The following is a 20141-nucleotide window of genomic DNA, read 5'->3' on the forward strand; positions in this document are numbered from 1 at the left end:
CATTTTTACCACATTTTGTCACTGCTGAGCGCCGGAGGCGCAAGGCCGGAGGGAACACAGGTTGTTGTTCGGCCAGCGTTAGGAGTACTCGCGGTCTCGCCGCCCCCAAAGCCGCCTTCAGCGCCTCGAGCGCTCCGTAAACAAAACCCTCGGTTTTGTTCACCACGGGCGGCGGGGCCTGGGCGGCGCAGGCGGTCCGAGCCTGCCCCCATCGCCACGACAGCGACCTTTCCGCCCCGCTCTGCCTCCCCCGCCCTCCCTTCCCGCCATCACCCTCCGTGAGGGGCGGGGGGGGGGAGCCGAGTGCGCGCGCTCTCCCCCCTCCCCTCCCGGCGGGGCGGGGCGGGGCCGGGCGCGCGCCGCGGGGCGGGGCGGGGCGGGGCGGGGCGGGGCGGGGCGGGGCGGGGCGGGCGGACCGCGCCATCGCCGGGGCAGCCAATGGCGCGCGGCCACCCCGCGATTCAAACGGCGCGTCCCGGCCGAGGGGCGCGGTTGGCGGGCGGGGGACGGGGCGGGGCCGTGCGCGCGGCCGTAACCGTCGCTCGGCGGGGCGGTTGTTCCCCTCAGCGGAGAGCGCCGCGCGCCCGGGCCCCGCTCCCGCCGCTCCGCGGAACCGCCTCCGGCCCGGCCCGGCGCGGGCGGGCTCCAGGTAACGGGAACGGCGGCGCGCGCGGCCCGGGATACTCCCACCCCCTCCCCTCCCCCCAGCTTTTCCTTGGAGGCTTTCCGGGCGGGAAGCGCTCCGGCCGATCGGCGCGGCCGCGCTCGGGCCTCGCTCCCAGCGGGCGGACGGGGCGGCGCGGGCCCCTCGCTTGGGGCGCCGGAGGTGGCGGGGCCGAGCGCCGCCGCTTTGTTCGGCTCCGCCGCGCCGGGCTCCGAGCGGGAATACGCCGCCGAGGGGCGGTGCGGCCCCTCCCTTCCCCCGCGGCGGAGGTCCCGCGCCAGGCCCGGGCCGCGGGCGGGGCGGGGCCGAGGGGCCGGGCCTCCGCCGGCACGTGGGGCCCTTCCTGTCAACGCCGCCCCGCCGCTCTCGGGTCCTGCCTGGGGAGTTCAGGTTCCTGCTGAACACCTCCGCTCGGGGTGTTTCCGGCAGAAGGCCTCTTTAAAGGGAAGATCCTCGATTCCCAGCCCAAGGGTTGATGGGTTGTTGTTTTTACCTCGGGGCTTATTTGTGCTTGTTTTTAGTGGTGAAGTTAAGTTGGCTTGGGCAGGGATAGGTGCCTTCACCGTTCTGAAGGTGAAGAGCTAGAAATGTGGAGAGAGTAATGGTGTTGCTGAAAAGGTCCTGCACAGCTCAGTCTCTTTGGTGAATTCAGTAGGAACTTTCCGTGTATTGTTAGCTTTGACTGTCAGTGTTTTCTTTATTTTCCTGCATTTCTTCTTGCATTCACCTGGCTCCCTCCTCAGTGGTGAGATGTCAGAATTAGTAAGTGGCATCACTGAGTGTGTGAGCTTTGCTCTTCCAAGAGGGAAAACTTGTTTAGTGTTTGTTTATTCTTAAAACTGTGTACCCAGCTTCTGCTGGTGGGGTATGATCTCCCTGTGGCTACAAGCTAACAGCCATCACTTTCTCCACAGTGTAATATGTTCCCACATATCTAGTGAAAGAGTCATTAAGAAGACCAGAAATGCATGCATGGGGCAATATGTTTCTCACCCAAGTTTCTTTTTAATTATTTCATTCTTGTTTGAGTCAGCAGAATCTTTTATTCTTTACCAACTTTTAAGCTCCAGGGAGATTTGCATTAATTGGCTTGGCTTGGTATAGGCTAGGATCCTTTTGATCCATTCTCTTAGACTCTGGTTTCCTAAAGGAAAACAGTAATGGTTCAGAAAACACAAATTGCATCTCCTGAGTAAGTGACTAAACTTGCAATCAGGTGTCTGTACAGTGCAGGTTCATCATATGGAATCATTTTCTTTGGATTCATATTTTGAAACCCTGTGAATTCAAAAGTTTGTGCAAAACTTCTGGGAATATTAGGCTGATGCCAGCTGATACCATGAAAATTATCAGGGGTGTGTAGGGCTTGAAAGAGCAGTAAATTAAAAATGTAATCTCTAAACTGTATTTTTTTTGGAAAGGCTTCCTGTCTTTTTATCTCTCAATGTCAGTAATCGTGTTTGTTATCTGATCAGATGAATGCTGCCTTTAAAAGGTGCAGCTTTTTGAAGTGGGATATAAGGAATGAGGATTGCAAACCTCCCTCACAGGAGGCACTGGGGTGCAGAACAGAGTGGTTGTTTTTGATAGCTTAAGAAGTTATATTTACTTCTTTTAATGTTCGAGCTTATTATTAAGCTGTGATATTTAAGGAAAAGAATTGAAAAAATACATAAGTTGTCCCGTTAATAAGACTGCTCATTACTTTTGAGTCAGAAGATATTTCCACTTGCTTATTTATTATTTTGGAATTTCATATGGGTGATCTCTATCTCAGGCTGAATTACATTGCATGATTTAGCTACAGGTCCTTCAACCACACTTTTCAATTTTCTAGAACTAATTTCAGCTCCTTTTAAGAACAAGGTTAGAGGAGGGGAAGGTCTTTCTGCCTTTCACAAGAATGAAATCAACAAGTTACCTGTTCTTTGGACTGTCTTTGTTTGCGTACAAAACTGCTGGGTTTTGAAATCTGGCAGAGAATAGCATTTTATTATCCCTATGAAATTGTATCTAAATTCTGAAGTGGTTGCTGTAAATTGTAAATAGCAGTGTAGGTGTCCTTAGTAACAACTTCATGAAAAGATGTTACCCTTTTTGAAAAGGATTTACCCTCCAAAGATTCTGCTTTTCACAAGTTTGTCTGAGGGTCCGCCAGCTGTGTCCTGGTCATGTTCCAAGTTTACAGATGGTGCCTGAGGTGCTGCAGGTCAAGAGAAGAAACAGTTGGCTGGGGTGTAGGAAGTACAGCAGCAGAGGGGAAATGAAGTCATGTATCAGGTTATGACATCTGGTGACAGCTCTGAGTGCACTCGGTGGAGCTCCGGTGTTCAGACTATTTATGGAAGAGCAGGAAGAAGCTGCGGCTGCAAGAGGCTGGGAAAGAGCAGTCGTAGACATGGATGTCCTGAAGAACTGTCTTTTGGGTGAGAAAACTGGGCAAGGAGATGGAGATGGGGATTGAGATCAGACTTAAGCAAAGGTGGCGAAGAGGAACTGGTTTGGTAGAAAAGGCAGAAAAATCCACAAAGAATCCAAGACAGCAGGGGGTAAGGAGAGAGTGGAGAATTTGAAATGAAAATAGGGAAGTCATAAGAAACAGGGTATGAATTTGCAGGGGTTAAGCTGACTGGGATAAAAGAAAGATGAAGGAGTGGGAATTCAGCAGGAATAAGACAGAGACAAGAAACACTAGTTAGAAGGCAGAAGAGCTGGAATAGCACGTGCCTACAAGCGCAGACTAGAACTCATGATTTTTCTAACTGGCAAGTGTCAGTGAAACCAAGTTATAAAACCTTTTTTTTTTTTTCTCCTTCAAATCTTATACCGCAAAGGAGATGGTCAGATGTTTCTGTTCTCAAGCAGTTTGGAGTATAAATAGTAAAATCTATATGAGGGAATTCTGTTGAGTTTTTTTGTTTTTTGACTTGGAAAGCGACACAGGTGTAAAATTTAACAGCAGCAGCATCAGAAAATACCAGAATGGATGTTGATTGTAAAACCTCACTGAGCCCCATCCCCCAGTGTGTGATGAAGGTCAGTGATTGAATATTAACAGTATTTTTTCCCCAAGAATCTTAACTTTTCACTGTAGATTAGTTAATATATAATGATTATCTAGTTAGCCTTGTGTTCCCCTTAGTTTGTGCAGCTTCACATCTTATTTATAAAGCAAACAAGTTAAAATGCTTTGATACCAACATTTTGTGGTTTCTGTCTTGTCCTTGTCCCTGCCATCCACTCTAAGTTCTGTGTTTGTTGTACACATGGTGCCAGTACACGTGTTAGTGTGTATTTTGCCTTAGACTTTTAAGGTAGTCTCACTTGAAACATTGAGATTTAAAGTATATTCTACTTTGGATATCTGTTTTCAGAAGGCAATGACATAACACAAAGCATTTACAAACAATTCTACAGGACTTTGCATTTAAAAACAGCTTTCTCGGAAGTTGTAGTTGTGCTTTTTTCTAGCACCTGGTGTGGTGAACCAAGGGTAGTAGTCACTTACACCACGTTTTGTTAATATCAAGTAAAAACCTGATGGTGCAGATAGGGGGATAGAATTTAGTTTTTCAGGTTGATTTGTGATTGCTCTGATGCTGTGCTTTGTTTTCCCATGGACCCCTGGAAAAGTCATTATGCCCCTTGCGCTAAATAGGTAGAAAAGAGAAAGTATTAAACCCAGACAGGAGTCTAAATTCTGAGGTTTCCTAACTTTTGAGTGTTTGGCATAGTAAACTGAGGAAAGTGTGTAATGTGGCTGTAAGTGTTAAAGATATTGGGGATGTTTAAATTTAACGTTTAGAAATCATGACTTCATTCATTTCTGTAGAACCACAGGAAAAGAGGGTTAGAGGACACTTAAATACCATGTAATTCGTATTTCCCGCTAGATAAGATGAGCTTCATGATGTAATTTTGGTCAAAGGTGTGCTTTGCTGCATGATGAAGATTGTATATCATAGTTCAGTACCAGCCTAACACATCTGAATGTTTTTCCAGAACGCGCAACTTCAATATTCTCTCTATTTTAAGACTATTTCTTCTGTCTGCTGTTGATTTGGAAAAGAGATCACTGCTGTTTTCTTATCACACAGCCTTTCCCCTGTTTAAAGTGGAGAGTTGTTTAAGTGTCCCTTTTTCAGTTATGTGATACAGAGAGTAGGGGAAAATGAAGCCTAATGTGTAGCTGTCATGTGGACTGACTGATTTATTTTCTAGGGATTCTGTTTGGAAAATGCCAAGCCGGAAGTTTGCTGATGGCGAGGTGGTGATGGGCCGTTGGCCAGGAAGTGTCCTGTACTATGAAGTACAAGTGACCAGTTATGATGATGTTGCTCATCTTTATACTGTTAAGTACAAAGATGGAACTGAACTTGCACTGAAAGAAAGTGATATCAGGGTGAGTACACCTGTATTTAATTATCAGTACTTTTAAAGGAAGATTATACTGATTTTATGCTGTAGCTGAAAGTACAACTTGTGACTGGGTAGTCATTTTACAAGTTTTTATTAACTGTGTCTTCAAGGAATTGGTGCAAAATAAAAGCTTCTTCCTATGTAGCACCTCAAGCAGAAGTTCAGAATGACCCCATCTTTAAAGTATCATGGTTATTTTACTTATTTATGTTGAAAAATGTAGTATTTTTGAGGAAAACCAAGTCTGATCATGCAGGAACTCTATAGCATGATTTTTCATGAAAAATTGTTTAGGGTACCTTATGAAGGTAGTAATCAGTGGGCTGATATTAATTTGATGGTTTTCCATGTCTAAATAAGAAAATTTGAAAACAAATGGGAAGATGTAGTTGAGTGTCACTGTAAATATAAACAGTGCATGCCCTTCAAGCATATACTTGAACATCTGCAAATAGCTTTTACTGTTTTAGGTCCTCAGAGGCTTCATGAGGTATTTTTCTGTGTTTATGACAATTACAAACCCTTGAGAAAGGTTCATGTCATATAAGCATATTCCTTCCTAATATCTTTATTATTTCATTTTTTTGTTACTAATAAAGGCCTTTAAAACTTCATAGAAGTTTCAGTTGAATAAAGCAGGAGGAAAAACCCTGTTTGAATGTTCACTGTAGTTCATTTCTGTGGCCTGTTCTGAAACCTGCATAGGTTCAAAGCCAGCTTGTGTCTTTATGTGAACTGTAATGTCACTTCTTGGTGGCAGTGTCCGTGCCCAGTAGCTGGCTTTCTGTTTTGGGACCAAAATGTTTCTGCCTTGAGGTAGGCAACTGTTTTCACTGCTTCAAGACTTTTTAACGTGTTACTTCTGCTTGCGGGTTAGCAGACTTAAGCTGGGAAAATGCCTTTCTTTGTCATGAAACATTTATGCATTATAGAAGTTGCATTGTGGAAATTTTACATGGGAAAATCAGCATTGTAGACTTCACAGAGAGTCGTTTATGAAATTAGTTACCGCATATAATGAAATGATTGGGCTGATCCGGGTTTTTCTAGTGTTGGTTTGCTCTCTGCTGCCTCACACAGATGATGAACCTTGCTATGTCAAATGCATTAATAAAGCTGAGTAGTGGAAGTGAGATCAGTCTCTGGGGGCTTATGAGACAGTTCTCAATTCCCTATGCACAGGATCGTGAGGGTGGTGTGCTTAACAGCTTGGTGCTCACTCTGGTAGCTTACACCCATAGCCTGATTTCTGTAGCTTCAACAGGAATTGTCAGCAGCAGTTGGAATTGGAACAGGATTTTTTGGGAATTGCCAGCAAAATGAGTATTCTGCAGTTGCTCTTTCTTAACAGGCTTTGTAGAGCATCAGTAAAGGAAATACCAGACGGATCTATAGAACTGTATGCCAGAATCCTCAGCACAAAAAACCCCCCATGTTTCTAAAATTGTTCTTTGGGACATAGATAAGATTTTGCTTTCTTTCCATCTTTCTTTTAGTCACAGTCATCATTCAAGCACAGGAAGAGCCAGTCTTCTTCAAGTTCCCCCTCCAGAAGAAGTAGCAGCAGATCCCGATCTCGCTCTCGGTCCCCTGGTCGGCCAGCAAAGGGCAGACGTCGTTCTGCTTCCCAAAGCAGAGAACACAAAGATGACAAAAAGAAAACCTTGCAGGAGACCAGCTTAGCTCTAGTGGTATTAGTTTTACTTGTTGGTTGGTTTTTTGGGTGTGGATTTGCTGGATTTTTATTAAAAGAAACTTTTGCTATTTGTGAAAGATTAGTGTTATGTGTACTGGGTTTAACATTGTAAAAGCCAGCTGCAGTTTGTGTTCCCTGGACAGCATAATTACCTGCAAAAGTGTATCTCCGAACTGCCATTTTTTTCTTTAGAAATAGGGTTTCTAGCTTGCAGAGTTTGAGGAAATTCTTGAGAGGTAAACCAAGGCTATAAAGTTCCATTTGAATTTGGTGATACTGCAAACTTCTCAGAATCCAAACAAACACAGATTTTTTTATATTTTAATGCTGGAGTCATTGTTAGCCATTACCTTCCACCTGTGAAATGGGGCAAAGGAAGTTAGTTTACCTTTAGATGTGGTGATTGGAACATAGCAGGCAGGTATTAGGATTTGAAATAAAATGAGTTCTGTTATCATATACAGTTCATTACAATAGTAGTGGAAAACATGCAGTGTGGAATATTTAAATGTGGCCTTGCTGATGGATAATATTGCAAAACTGGTTTCATTATAAAAACTAACCCGTAAAGCTTTTTAAGTTTACCAATATCTGGTGTTTAGCTGAAATTTATTAGATTTGTTCGTATCATTTTTGTGAAGATGAAGCACTAAAAATGGTTCTGGTGATTTGTAAGTGAGGAGAAGAAGAGTTGATGTTTCTCTATGAAGAGACAGCGTTTCTTCTGCCTCTTGTGCCCTTGAGATGGCTTCTCACTTGTCTGAGACAGTCCCTTGAACTGGAAATGCATTCTGCTGATCTATTGAAAATGGACAGGTTTTAGTTAGGTTTCAGCTAAACTAAACCAGATTAATGTAAACCAGGTAGGTAGGTGTAGTAAATTGCTAATCTTTTGCACTGAAACAGCTGTGGGGTTTGTTTTGCAGTGAGCCACTCTTGAGTTGTGTGATCCAGTGCCTGTGGATCATAAGCTGGTTTTAAGTAGTTTTTTTAGCCAGCAGATACCATTTACTTTTTGTACTTTTAACCTTTTGGGTTAACAGGGTAAAATATCTCTGGTGCTTTTGTCCTGGCTTCTGTCTGAGGAGTAGGATTGATCTGTTGGCTGTTGTATGATTGGAAAGACCAGGTTCTCTTCAACAAAACTTTAGTTGAAATCCCAGAGTTGTTTAAGCTCGACTCAAGAGAAGAATTTTTACAAGAGAATTTATTTCTTCAAAGATATTTAATGGAAAACTGAACTTTCAGTTCTACAGAACAGTGCCATATATAGGACACTGAAATTTCATCTGTTTGTTTAATGGCATTACTAAATAGACATGTATTTTGTACTTGGCAGCTGCTAATGATGAGTTAAAATAACTTGGAAGCTGTATTCTCATAATTTCACTATTTATTAAAAAAACCCAACCTTTTCCTTAAATTAGTTTGTTTCTCCTGTTTGTGAGCTGAAACTATCCATACTTTGGGTGTTGAACCCACTCGTATTGCTGTGGAGAGAACCAGAGCAGCTGCAGTGGACAAAAAACTAGCTAATGTTCTTAATTATTCATTATATACTTGCTCTTGATGCGGCTGTTAATTTCAGAAAGCTTAAACTGTGTTTCTTCTTTTAACCAGAAACCGAGTGAGAATAACACCAAAAGGTACAATGGTGAACCTGAAAGTACAGAAAAAAATGACACATCCTGCATCATCTTGGAGGTAGGAACATGGAATTTGCTCTTAGCGTTTTGTCACGTTCCTAGCTTGGCTCTCTCAGAAGTGCCTAGAAAAGGGCAATACAATGATCAAGCAGAAATAGAAGGCAACATAAAACTTAGAGGTTAAGTAAGTTTGCTACAGAGAAAGTGATTTGTTTTTTTTTTTTTGCCTTAGTCCTGCTTGTTAGCTAATGCCCAGGTGTATGGCAGAAGGGAAAGGAGGAGGGTGGCAATGGATGATCTGTACTGGAACTGCTGCTGATCTGTAATCATGGCCTAATTGGTTACAGTGACTGGTTTTAGCAGTCTCTTTATATGAATGGATAAAGAAGTATACTGTATAGAAGTAGAAGATACTGTATATTGGTGTTTTATAGTGAGTAATGTCCTCTGAAATATAAAATTTTGGACTAAAAGTAAAATCACTTGGAAACTTTTTAGTAAATTATTTTTATTCATTAACAGCAAAAGTTAAAACCAGACTTGGAAATCAAGCGTGTGCTTGAGCAGTACAGCCTGCGTTCAAGGAAAGATGACAAGAAAACAGAAGAGATCTTTTCAGAGAAAAAGACTTTTGTGGCAGTAAAACCAATTGAGAAAGTACCATCAAAAACAAAGGAGCTGGAGTTTGGGGGAAGAATTGGTATGTGTGCAAATTGTCTTAATAGTTGAAATTTAGTACTGTTTTGTGGGTTTCTACTTACTGACCACATTGCCATGTCAAGAACTGCTTTTCCATTTTTGGACCTTGGCTGCAGAATTCAAAGTAATATGGTCGTGTTTCACGTGATTTGGTGGCAGTCAAAGAACCTTTATTGAGCTTGGTTCTTATGTGCAATACATAAGAAGATCTTGTGCCATCCCTTGCACAGTGAGATTTAAATATTTCTAGATTAAATTTAAGGATAACCAGCAAAGTTTTTACACTTTCAAAACTTGAGTGCTTGAAACTTGACAGTAAAGTATTCTTTAGGTGGTTTTTTGACCAGGGACACAATGGGTGTGATCCTGCAGTAGATGACCTTGTATGGCAGTGAGAAGTATGTCTCAGTGTCATGTTAAATGACTATGGGATAGCTGCTCTCTTGTTCAGGAGCAGATAATGACAACCTCTTCTTTGATACTGAAGTTAATATTGAGCTTTTTTAATGAGATTGAAACTAGGTTGTTTTATTTTCTGTGCTCACCTTCTAAACGTGTCTGTTTACAGGGACCTTCATGCTGATATTTCTCCTGCCTGCTACTGTATTCTACTTGCTGTTGATGTGCAAACAAGATGACCCGAGTCTTCTGAACTTCCCTCCTCTGCCAGCACTTGAGAGTCTTTGGGAGTGGAGGGTGTTTGGTGTCTTTCTTCTGTGGTTTTTCCTTCAAGCTGTGTTTTACTTGCTGCCAATTGGAAAGGTAGGCTGTTGGGAGCATTTGGGTCCTTATGGGCAATTAAACTGTGTGTTAGGCTGGAAGGTGGGGTATGTTCTCAATGCAGTGAATTTGTAAGTAATTTAATAAGTTTTTCATCATAAACTGGAATATGGATGCTGCATTTCTGTAAGCTTAAAACAGCACAGCTGGTTAATAATTTTTGCATTTCAGAGCCTTTCAGTACAGAAGGCAGTAGGCAATCAGATCAGAGTGTGGATAAACTTAGCTTGATGGAATTCTAGAAGAATTTTAGGTATCTGACTTTTAAATTCACAAGCTATTTTGATACTTGGTTTCTTATGGGTTTGCAGCATTTTGGGAAGCTATAAACCATTCTAGCCATGTGTATATCAGGCAAGGGCTCTCTTTCCCCCTTTTGTGACCTGAGGGTTACTGGCAGATTCTGCAAGGACACTCTTAAGTAGATCCTTCAGTGATGTTGTATTGCTGTGCATGTTTGCAGTGATTGGAGCAGTTCTGCTTTCTTCAGGCTGGTTTGAAAGAGATTTATTTTTGAAATGTTTTTATTTGAAACTGTTAGTCTTTTGCTGTCCAGAGTATGCTTTTTAGAACAGTGCATGAGCTTCAGGTCTGTGTGTGTCCAGCTGATTGCTTTGATTGAATGTCTTTCTGACAGAGCTGTGCTTCGTTTTTCTCCCCTGAAGGGCCCACAGAAAATACTTTGTTGAACACTGATGTTTTATTCTTCCCAGGTTGTAGAAGGCCTGCCCCTTTCAAATGGAAGGAAACTGCAGTACCGGATAAATGGTAAGCATGTTGCACTTGGTTATTCTAAAATTGATTCCATTGTGTGATTTGCTGTGCTCAGCACCATGAAATACGAGTGATGAAAGATACAGTTTGACCAGGGAGTGTATCTGTTGTAAATCTTGGATAAAATAGGATGAACCTTTTCTTGGAGAAAGATGGTTAGTGATCATCAGGAACTAAGTGCCCCCAGAGCAAGAGTTACACTGTACAGGGCACCTGAGCTGTATCCAGCTGTGACTGGTGACTCCTGTCACATGCCTTGCATAATTGCTAAACAGGGACTTGTCTATTGAAAAAGTTGGTGATGCTCAGGTAACAAGGACTGTGCAGGAGGAGTGATCTGAAGGGATCTTACCTCGTGTCTCGATCATCTTGGATGTCTCTGATTTACAGACTGATAAGAAGTATGTTGTAACTGATTTAAGATGTTCTTCTTCCTGCATGTCAAAGAATGGTTCTGAGTCCTTAATTAGAACTGATTTCAGTTCCTATGAATAAGACAAGCTTCTTATCCAGGTCTAATTGTTTAACATACATCAGCAGTCCTGCTTTTTCTGGCTTAAACAGGAAAATGTACTTTAGTGCCTTGTAGGTGCTCCAGACTACCTATTTCATTAGTTCAAGAACACTGTCTGGAGGTAGTGGAATCCAAATACTGTATTAAAAATGCCAAATTTTGTCATAGTCTGGTAAGAGGCACCATTTTAAAGTTGGAACAGGGCTGTAAATGATAGAAACCAGGGGAATTGCATTCTGCAAAAGTGAGTCTCATTGAGGCTGTCTCACAGCTTTCTTGGTTTTGGACTTTTGTCTTTAGCTGTGCCATAGTGCTGCAATTCTTCCTGCATTCTGATAAAGGGAGGACATAAGCTACAACATTTGCGTTATTATAAAAAAAGCCATCATCTTGGTGCTTCAAAGACTAATTTTCAAAGCAAATTTAAAACCCTTCTTGAGGAAAGGTAGATGACAGTGACAGGACAGGAGGCAATGGGCAATAAGTGAAATACAGGCGCTTCCATCTGAACTAGAACAGATCTCTGGAGGTTCCTTCTAACCTCAACCCCTGTGACCTGTGAAGGGATCCGTAGAAGGTCCTTAGCTGACAGCAGCAGAGAACTGCCTGCTCCTTTTTGGGCATCAGTCCCTTCTGCATGATTTTATACTCTCAAAGTATGCAGAAGTTTTTGTGTTCAAGTTTTGACTTGATGAGTTATTTTAATACTTTAATTACTGCTATCTGTATCAAGGTATATATGAAGATAATTCAAGGATAAGCATATGGTTGCCTCAGCTGTCCCACAGATAAGATTTTGTAACATGATGTCATTATCCATTAGGAGTGTCAGTGTCCATTTTCCCACTAAAATCTGAAATTAGATCCTATGTCATAAAAAATGGAGAAGCATTCAGAATGTTCCTGCCTCTTGTCGTTTTGGTGAGCACAGTTTCAGGGCTTAGAGTCTCTTGGTTAAATTGCTGTGCCCCAGAAGTTTGAACCACGGGATGTCTAAAATGTTACTGGAATATGGAGAAATACTGGAAGAAGTAAAAACGCGGGAAGGGTTGGATTAGGTAGGTCCTACTAGAACCATAAATTGGTTTTTTTTATTTTGACTAATATGTCTTTCTTCTACATCCTTTAGGGTTTTATGCTTTTATTTTGACTGCTGCAGCTATTGGAGTTTTGCTATACTTTCAATTGGAGCTTCATTATTTGTATGATCACTTCATGCAGTTTGCAGTCTCAGCTGCAGCTTTTTCTTTGGCACTGAGCATTTATCTGTATGTTCGATCCCTGAAAGCACCTGAGGAAGAACTAGCACCAGGTGGAAATTCTGGTGAGTTAGAACATTCTGGATAATTTCTTTCCAATTGTTTGCTCTAGTTCCATTTTTACAAATTAAAGGCTAGATTTAGGTTTGGTTATTACAATACTGTGACTTTTACTTTCTACCAAAGTAATGTTGCAAGTTAAATGGCGTATTTTTGGTCTCACTCTGATACTGTAAGATGTTTAAAATGTTACTTGGATTTTCTGGAATAGTTACAGAATCATGTCTTGGCTGGTCTAGTCCCTTAGAGGTGAGAGGACAGTTCCTTCTTCTCAGTTTTCAGCTTCTGTCTAAGAGGCTTGGTGTAGGTTGGTTCATTGTGCCCCTGCCAGTGCAGCTTTGAAACAGCTGGGAATGGAAGGAGAAACAGAGGAATGTAGATGTTTTGGCAGTGGGAAGTCAGCTACAGGACTTGAAATTAAAGAGCATTCCTAAACTTTTATCTTGCTGTGTGCTTTTAAATCTAGTTAGCTGAATGGAGTTTTCAAAAGAGATTTTCATTCAGTCATGAGACTGCCTGCCTAGGAAGTATCAATTATATACAGACGGTTTTGTAGGACAAAAGAGAGATTGAGAAGTGTGTTAGCATTAAATATCAAACTGCTTTTTAAAGTGACCATAGGGTGACTAAGAAAGGGAGCTTATGGACAGAACATTTTGTGTACTGAAATGTTCAGATATCCTTAGTTACATTGTTAGTCCAGCATGTTATATGTGTGAAGAGAAATTGCAAATTATCATAAATTGTCCGTTTTAAAAAAGTTCTAGTCTCTGTAAGTGGCATAGTAGCATTCTGTAATTGCTCTGTGAAGTGGTTGTTTTTTGCAAACTCAATCCCAGATACCATGAAGTCAGGGCATGGTATTTTCCTTCTTGTCCACCTTTTTTGAAGGATGAGTAATTGTCACAGCTAAAGGGAATTCTTTCTCCCAGACAAAAGCAATGAAATAGGAGGAAATGTAAAATTAATTAATGCCGGATGTTCATGTTCATAGACACAGTGATGTGAGCTTCAGTATAAGGCTGAAAATAAAGAAGGAACAAGTGTCAGGGAGAACTTCTAAAGTGGTTAGTCCTCCTAATAAATAAAATATTAGGGCATCTTAAAATACAAACTCTGTAGATTTTGTTTTGTATTTTGCAAATACTCTTCAAAAATTTTTTTTTTTTCCAATCTGAAGGCTTTTTAAAATTTGTAATGAGAGAACATAAGTGGAAAGTGGGATCTTATTTATGGGGAGAATTGTAGTGGCAGATAAAAGGAAGAGTATTGCTAACAGAGGTTGTGTCTTACCTGCAGGGTATTTTATTTATGATTTCTTTACTGGACATGAATTAAACCCTCGGATTGGCAGTTTTGACCTCAAATACTTCTGTGAGTTGCGTCCAGGATTAATTGGCTGGGTGAGTCAGTAATCTTAGTTATTTTATTTGCTTAAATATTACACAGAGGGATTTTTTTACACACACGTATACATATAATTGATATTAAGGAGATATATGTATTCATAAATACTGTATATATACTTATAAATGAATACAGAAAAATAATTCCATATTGTTAGATTTTTAATGACTGTTTTTATTCACTTGAAGGAAATTTCTAGCTCATTTGTTTTGTGGCAAATGAAAACCCTTCTCAGAGTATTCATATGTTGAGGTAATAGTGCTTCAGAAATGTGATTAGGTGCAAACTGAGTTGTGAAATAAGGGATTATTTTTTAAAACTTAAACATTGGTCAAAAATACCTGTATTAAAATGTCCTGTAGTGTAATAGAAAAAAAAGGGATCTTTTCTAAGTAAATTTTTAAGTAAATTTTTTTCTAACCTAGGTTGTTATAAACTTGGCAATGCTCTTGGCTGAGATGAAGATCCACAATCTCAGTATGCCATCCCTGTCCATGATACTTGTGAACAGCTTCCAGCTTCTCTATGTGGTGGATGCTCTTTGGAATGAGGTAAGTGCCAGTCTTGTTCAAGTGTTGCCATTTCTAATGACAATGTTAGGGAAAGGAAGCTTTGTAAATGCTAAAATTCCTTCCTCCTTGTTTCTAGGAAGCCATTTTGACTACAATGGATATTACCCATGATGGATTTGGATTCATGCTGGCATTTGGAGATTTGGTGTGGGTTCCGTTTGTCTACAGTCTGCAGGCCTTCTACTTAGTGGGTCATCCCATCACAATTACTTGGCCTGTTGCTGCTGCAATTACTGTTCTGAACTGTAAGTTACAGTAAATGTTATTGTTGCTGTTGGTTACAACATGGTTCTGATTTTGTTTCTTCGAGATGGGAGGTGAAGCTTTAGCTCAGATGCAGCAGTCATTGTCTGGCTACTGTTAAATACAAAGAATATAATAAATTCTCATTTTAGTAAATGAAGGGTAGGTGGGACTCTGAACACATAATTGTTCTGTTGAGAGGCAGCTCTAGGTGGGTGCTGTCTGGAGTTGAAGAAGTGACTTAACATTTTGAATTTAATAGATGCCTTTTTAAGTCAATCTGAGTGACTCATAAAAAAGAAGTCAGTACCTTGTTTGCTATGCTTTACTGAACCTAGGGAAAATGTAATTATTTGCATCTCCTTCCCTGATGCCTACAGTTATATATGTCAGTGGAAAACATCTCTTTTCATCAAAGCTGAGTACTTTGAGAAAAGGTCTCACATCTTTAGGCAACCTTAAATTTGCACCAACGTAGCCTTGTTTGTCCCTTTTATCTGCATAGTAAACCTTAAAAAACCCACTTGTGTTTTGTAGACATGACAAAGAATTGGAAAAAATAAGAAGGCATGCAACTTAATATTTGAGAAATAGAACATAATTTTTTTCAACTTCGCCTAATGTTTTTTCTTGGGTTTCTATTTATTTTTTTTAAATAACATCTTTATTCAAAGTATGTTGTGATCATCTTTTTTCAATACAGCTTTGGGAAAAGCAAGTTTAAGCTGCTGTGTGAAAATTATGTGGGATATGAATTTCAAACCCAGATAATTCATTGCCTGGTTCTTTTGTTACCATGATCTTGTAAATGGGTGGTCAGTTTATGGAGTAGGTGCTGTAGCAAAGTGCTAGGCTGCTAAATAGAGCTGTAATCTTACAAAGTGCAGCACATCACCTCATGTGAATTTCAGACTCAGTGTTATGTTAATAACCTGTCAGATACAGATGTAAAGGTAGATGTGAAAATAAAGCTTCTCCAAAATCTCTTCAAAGTTAGTCAGTAACAAGAGGGAGCATATGGAATGCAGGTTTCCAACAGCATCTCTATCTTGCTAGAGCTCTGAGAACCAGAAAATATCAGTTGCATCTCTGAGGAAGAGACTGTGATGGAATAAGAGTAGCAAAGGGCATGTGAGTGCTTTTGTTGAAGCAGAGAAAACTGAAAAATACTGAAAATGCAAAATACATCATGTTAATTTTTCAGGTGTTGGGTATTACATATTCCGTAGTGCAAACTCTCAGAAAAACAATTTCCGCCGGAATCCAGCAGATCCCAAGTTGGCCAGTGAGTACATTTTTCATTCCATTGTTGTACAGTGGCTCTCTGTGGTATTTAAATGCATATTTTGATTGTTGCATTCACCACAATACTCTGTTCACAGATCTGAAGTTTATACCCACTGCAACTGGAAAAGGGCTTCTTGTCACGGGTTGGTGGGGTTTTGTTCGTCACCCTAATTACCTCGGTGACATCATCATGGCTCTAGCATGGTCCCTCCCCTGTGGTAAGTTTCTGAGACTAAAGTGGATTTTAGCAAAAATGCTTTTATGTTTTGGCATCTGACTGGGTTTGAAATGCCAAGTGGCAATTATTTGAGATAGTAGACCCTATTGAATGGCAGATTTCTGTGTCATAAGTCTAATGAAACACACTTTCTCTCCTATTTTACCCTTTCTAACTTGCTGCAGGTTTCACATACCGTACTATAGATTCTACTCATCTTTCTCACACTTTATCATTCAATAACAGTGGGACATGCTTGGTAATTACTTTTTCCTTAAATTTTTTAGGCTAGTGAGTGTGTTTTTAACTGAAGTTCTCCCAGAGTGGGAGTTTGCTTGGAGGGAGACAAGGGCTACCACATATAGTGATGACTTTAAATGAAATACATTTAAAACAAGGTCATCAAACACAGAATGAAATTATCTTTCAAAGTGTCTGTTAATAAATACAGTTTTCCTTGTACTGGGGACCCCAGAGCTGGACACAGTGCTCAGGTGGGTCTGAGGAGAGCAGAGTAGCAGGGCAGAATCAGCTGCCTTGGCCTGCTTTGGCCACGCTCCTCTTGATGCAGCCCAGAACAGAGTTGGCTTTCTGGGCTGCAATCTCACATTTCTGGGTCGTTTCCAGTCTCTTCTTCCACAAGTCAAGTCGTGTGCTCTGACCAAAGCTGGACTCATGTCTGCAGCCAAAATAGAGAAAACCTTGTGTGGGGCAGTTCAGTGGTGCGGAGATTTAACTGGAAATCTGGTTTTGATAACTAAAGAACTTAAAACTTGTGCCAGCTTTGCATGCATTGAGAGTGAAATTGGTAGATTTTATGACTCTAAATTTTAAGAATTACTTTTTGTGGGTTTTTGGGTCTTTTCCTATCTGCATGTGAACATGTCTCACAATTTTTGCACTGTCCTGCTGAGTATTTGATGCTTTAGGAGTATAAAATGCTCTAATCTTGAGCAAGTGTGTGTCACCAGCTTCGAACATGTTGTTAATAGCTACCATCTCTGGATTTTTGTCCTGTATCTAAGCTGACTTTCTCCCTTTGCAGGTTTTAATCACATTTTACCCTATTTCTACGTGATCTATTTCATCTGCTTGCTTGTTCATCGAGAGGCTCGTGATGAACACCACTGTAAGCAAAAGTATGGCTTGGCGTGGGAGAGGTATTGCCAGCGTGTCCCGTACCGCATATTCCCTTACATCTACTAGAGCACTCCAGAGGCCTCATTTGCAAATTATTGCTACAGTTAGTTTCCTTGCAGAGAAAAAGATACCTCTTACCTTTGCACTTGGTCATTTGGTATTTAGGCTTTTAAAAAAAAAAACAACAAAACCCGACCAAACATTGGAGTGCGTTGAAGGTGTTACTTACAAGTAAGCGTCAGGATGTGAGTTATGTGAACTGACTGTCTGTGACTTCAATTTTTTAAAAATTGTGAATTTTCAAAACTTCGAGCCCTAATTTTTCAAGCTAAATTTTATCTAGAATTCTGAGTTTACATTTTTTTATTGCATTTAATTAAGCACTGTGATGTAAAGTATATTATTTTCTTAATACAATAAATGCTGAAATTCCATCCAGTTCATTTTTTGGTATTACTCGTACCATCTAACTTCAGATGTCCAATTTAGTTGCCTGAATTGGAGGAGCAGCAGGGTCTTTGGTCAGTGGAGCTGGAAGCAGAGTATTTGACCCACATGAGGGGCCTGCAGCACCATGGCCAGAACTGGCACAGCTCAGCTGGATGGTTGTTCCCCTCCTGGCTTTTCATTGATGGGATTTTTTTGGTCAGAGAGGCTCAGCTGGCCCCTCCTGCCCTGCACCTGCAGGAGGACAAAGGGATGGAATTGGGAGAAGGGGCACAGCTGTCCCTTCTCCCACCCCACATTGTTGAGGCAGTTCCAGCACAGCCCAGGGGGAGCTCTGAGCCGCTGCCTGGCAGTGCCCCTGGCCCTAGAGACAGAAGCCACGCTTGTGGCTCACGCTCCTGGAGAGAGCTGAAACACTTCAAACACTTGCTGTGGCTGTGGAAGGGAGTAGTGAACCCTCATTTTGCCTCTAGCATTGAACATGGGGTAGCAAAAGTGTGCAGTGTCTGCCTATTAGGCACAAAAGGATAAAATGACCACAGTTGGCTTCTTCTCATCTTTGTAAATTAAGTCTTGATGTACCATAGTGTTTACCAAGTGTGTATAATAAAGCCTCCATGTTTTTGCTGTACAGTGTTTGGGTTTGAAAATGCAACAGCTTTTTTAGAAACAGGAGAAATCAGTAACTAAACCAATTTCCAGTAATTAAAAAAAAAGAAGAGTTAATTGAATAAAGGGGTTTGTAAATTAATGTAGTTAATTCTTGAAACAATTAAAGTGTTCATTTAAATATTTGTATTGACAGATATGCTATGAAAATATAGGAAATGCTCCTCAATCCAAAGTTGTTGTTTTTTGGTTTCTTTTTGTTTTTAATTTGGCATTGCTACCTCATATGTAGGTGTTGCCTTTTGTACTGTTGCAGATAGAGAAATAGCTATTTTTTTGCTATTGCTATTTAAAACAACATTTTTTACATGAGCCTGTGGTTAAACTCAACCACTTTCTAATATATTTTTGTATATATTTGACTTTTTAACTAATGTATGTGTTCTGGTCACTAGCTGTGTTCTTTGTCTAACTGGCTGTAAATGAGATGCCCTTGTGGTATTTACTTCATAAGTAGAATAATTTTACTGAAATACTCTTGCTTACTTAATTAGCTTTTATTCTATTGTCACAAGTAAGAGCTTTTCGCACACTTTGTACATGAGGTTTATAGCACAAGTTGCCCTAAAAAGCTTATTAGAATATTAAATATAGTGCAGATACTTCTGCACTTGCTTGCAGGCGTGTTCCTAATAAATTGGAATGTTATTTATCAATTTTTTCAGTTATTTTCAAATGTTGATGTAATTGAAATCTAGCATGTGATTTTTTTTTTTTTTTAAATAAAATAACCTATTTTGTACACGGGCATTTTTTGAAGATAATTGTACAATTGAAGTGTATATAATGTAGCTTGATTGTTGGTGTTGTAAGGAAATTGTTTTAAGACAAGTACTTTGATTGCTGGCAGAAAATAGCAGTGCCTCTAACAAGACTCAAGAGAATTCACTCCTGTGAAGCAGCAGATTAAACTGGGATGCTGTTTTCAATCCTTGCTGAGTGAATTTATGGGAAATAGAGAAATCATTAAACGGCCCTACTGTGCAGCTGGTGTTTAAAAATCGACTGAAGGAGGGGGCAGTTTGATTCCTCAGCCTGTAAAGCAGGACCTGCTCCTGCTGACAATCCCAGTTTTCTCTGTTGCCGCTCAAGGTTGTTCCAATGGCATTCGGAGCCCTTGTCTTGTCATTCACAGCCCTTGTCTTGCAGAATTTGATCTTGACCAATGACAACTTCAGTTCATTTACATGCTGAATTTTATGTGAATTTGATTTTGAAGTAACTGTTTTTAATACAAACAAGCCTATGAGCTAAAATAAAGGTTTTGCTTAAAACTAAGTAGTGCATTTTTTTTCCAATGCATGGTGATGTCTGATAAAAATGACATTGATTTTCCTTATTTAGTACAGGTGTGAGTTTGCTGAAGCTCCTGTTGTACCTGTGTTTGTGGGCTGAGTGTTATGAGCTCATGTGTGGTGCTTCTCTTAGTCTGACTGGGTCTTTTTTCCTCTTCCCTTCTGCTACTCCAAAAATAAACTTAATTTCAGCTGTAAAAATACAGAATTAACATGCAATTTGCCTATGGGCTATTGTATTTTTCCCCACACCCTCAATTAGAAGTCAAAACCAAAGGAGTTAGGCTGTATCCACATAAAGTATTACTGTGCAGGAAATAAATGTGAGTTTGACCTACAACGCTGTAGTGGAA

At 40.5% G+C, this 20141-nt stretch overlaps 1 protein-coding gene across 3 annotated transcripts; it reads left to right on the forward strand.

Moving 5' to 3' along the window:
- Window positions 1–543: 543 nt before the first annotated feature.
- On the forward strand, window positions 544–19771 carry LBR (lamin B receptor). Of its 3 annotated transcripts, none has more exons than XM_032103392.1 (14): window positions 544–649; window positions 4886–5066; window positions 6580–6774; window positions 8400–8483; window positions 8948–9125; window positions 9693–9886; window positions 10618–10672; window positions 12322–12516; window positions 13811–13914; window positions 14344–14469; window positions 14567–14735; window positions 15938–16018; window positions 16116–16238; window positions 17283–19771. In XM_032103392.1, exons 2-14 carry the CDS (start codon window positions 4902–4904, stop codon window positions 17441–17443), a joined length of 1830 nt encoding a protein of 609 aa, XP_031959283.1. In that variant the 5' UTR covers window positions 544–649; window positions 4886–4901; the 3' UTR covers window positions 17444–19771. The 3 variants fall into 3 exon arrangements, with proteins under 3 accessions (XP_031959283.1, XP_031959282.1, XP_031959281.1); XM_032103391.1 differs by lacking the exon at window positions 544–649 and adding an exon at window positions 2257–3090 and having other exon boundaries at window positions 6580–6771; XM_032103390.1 differs by lacking the exon at window positions 544–649 and adding an exon at window positions 2282–3090.
- Window positions 19772–20141: the final 370 nt, after the last annotated feature.

This window comes from Corvus moneduloides, chromosome 3 (genome assembly GCF_009650955.1).
Source record: "Corvus moneduloides isolate bCorMon1 chromosome 3, bCorMon1.pri, whole genome shotgun sequence".
Lineage (NCBI taxonomy): Eukaryota > Metazoa > Chordata > Aves > Passeriformes > Corvidae > Corvus > Corvus moneduloides.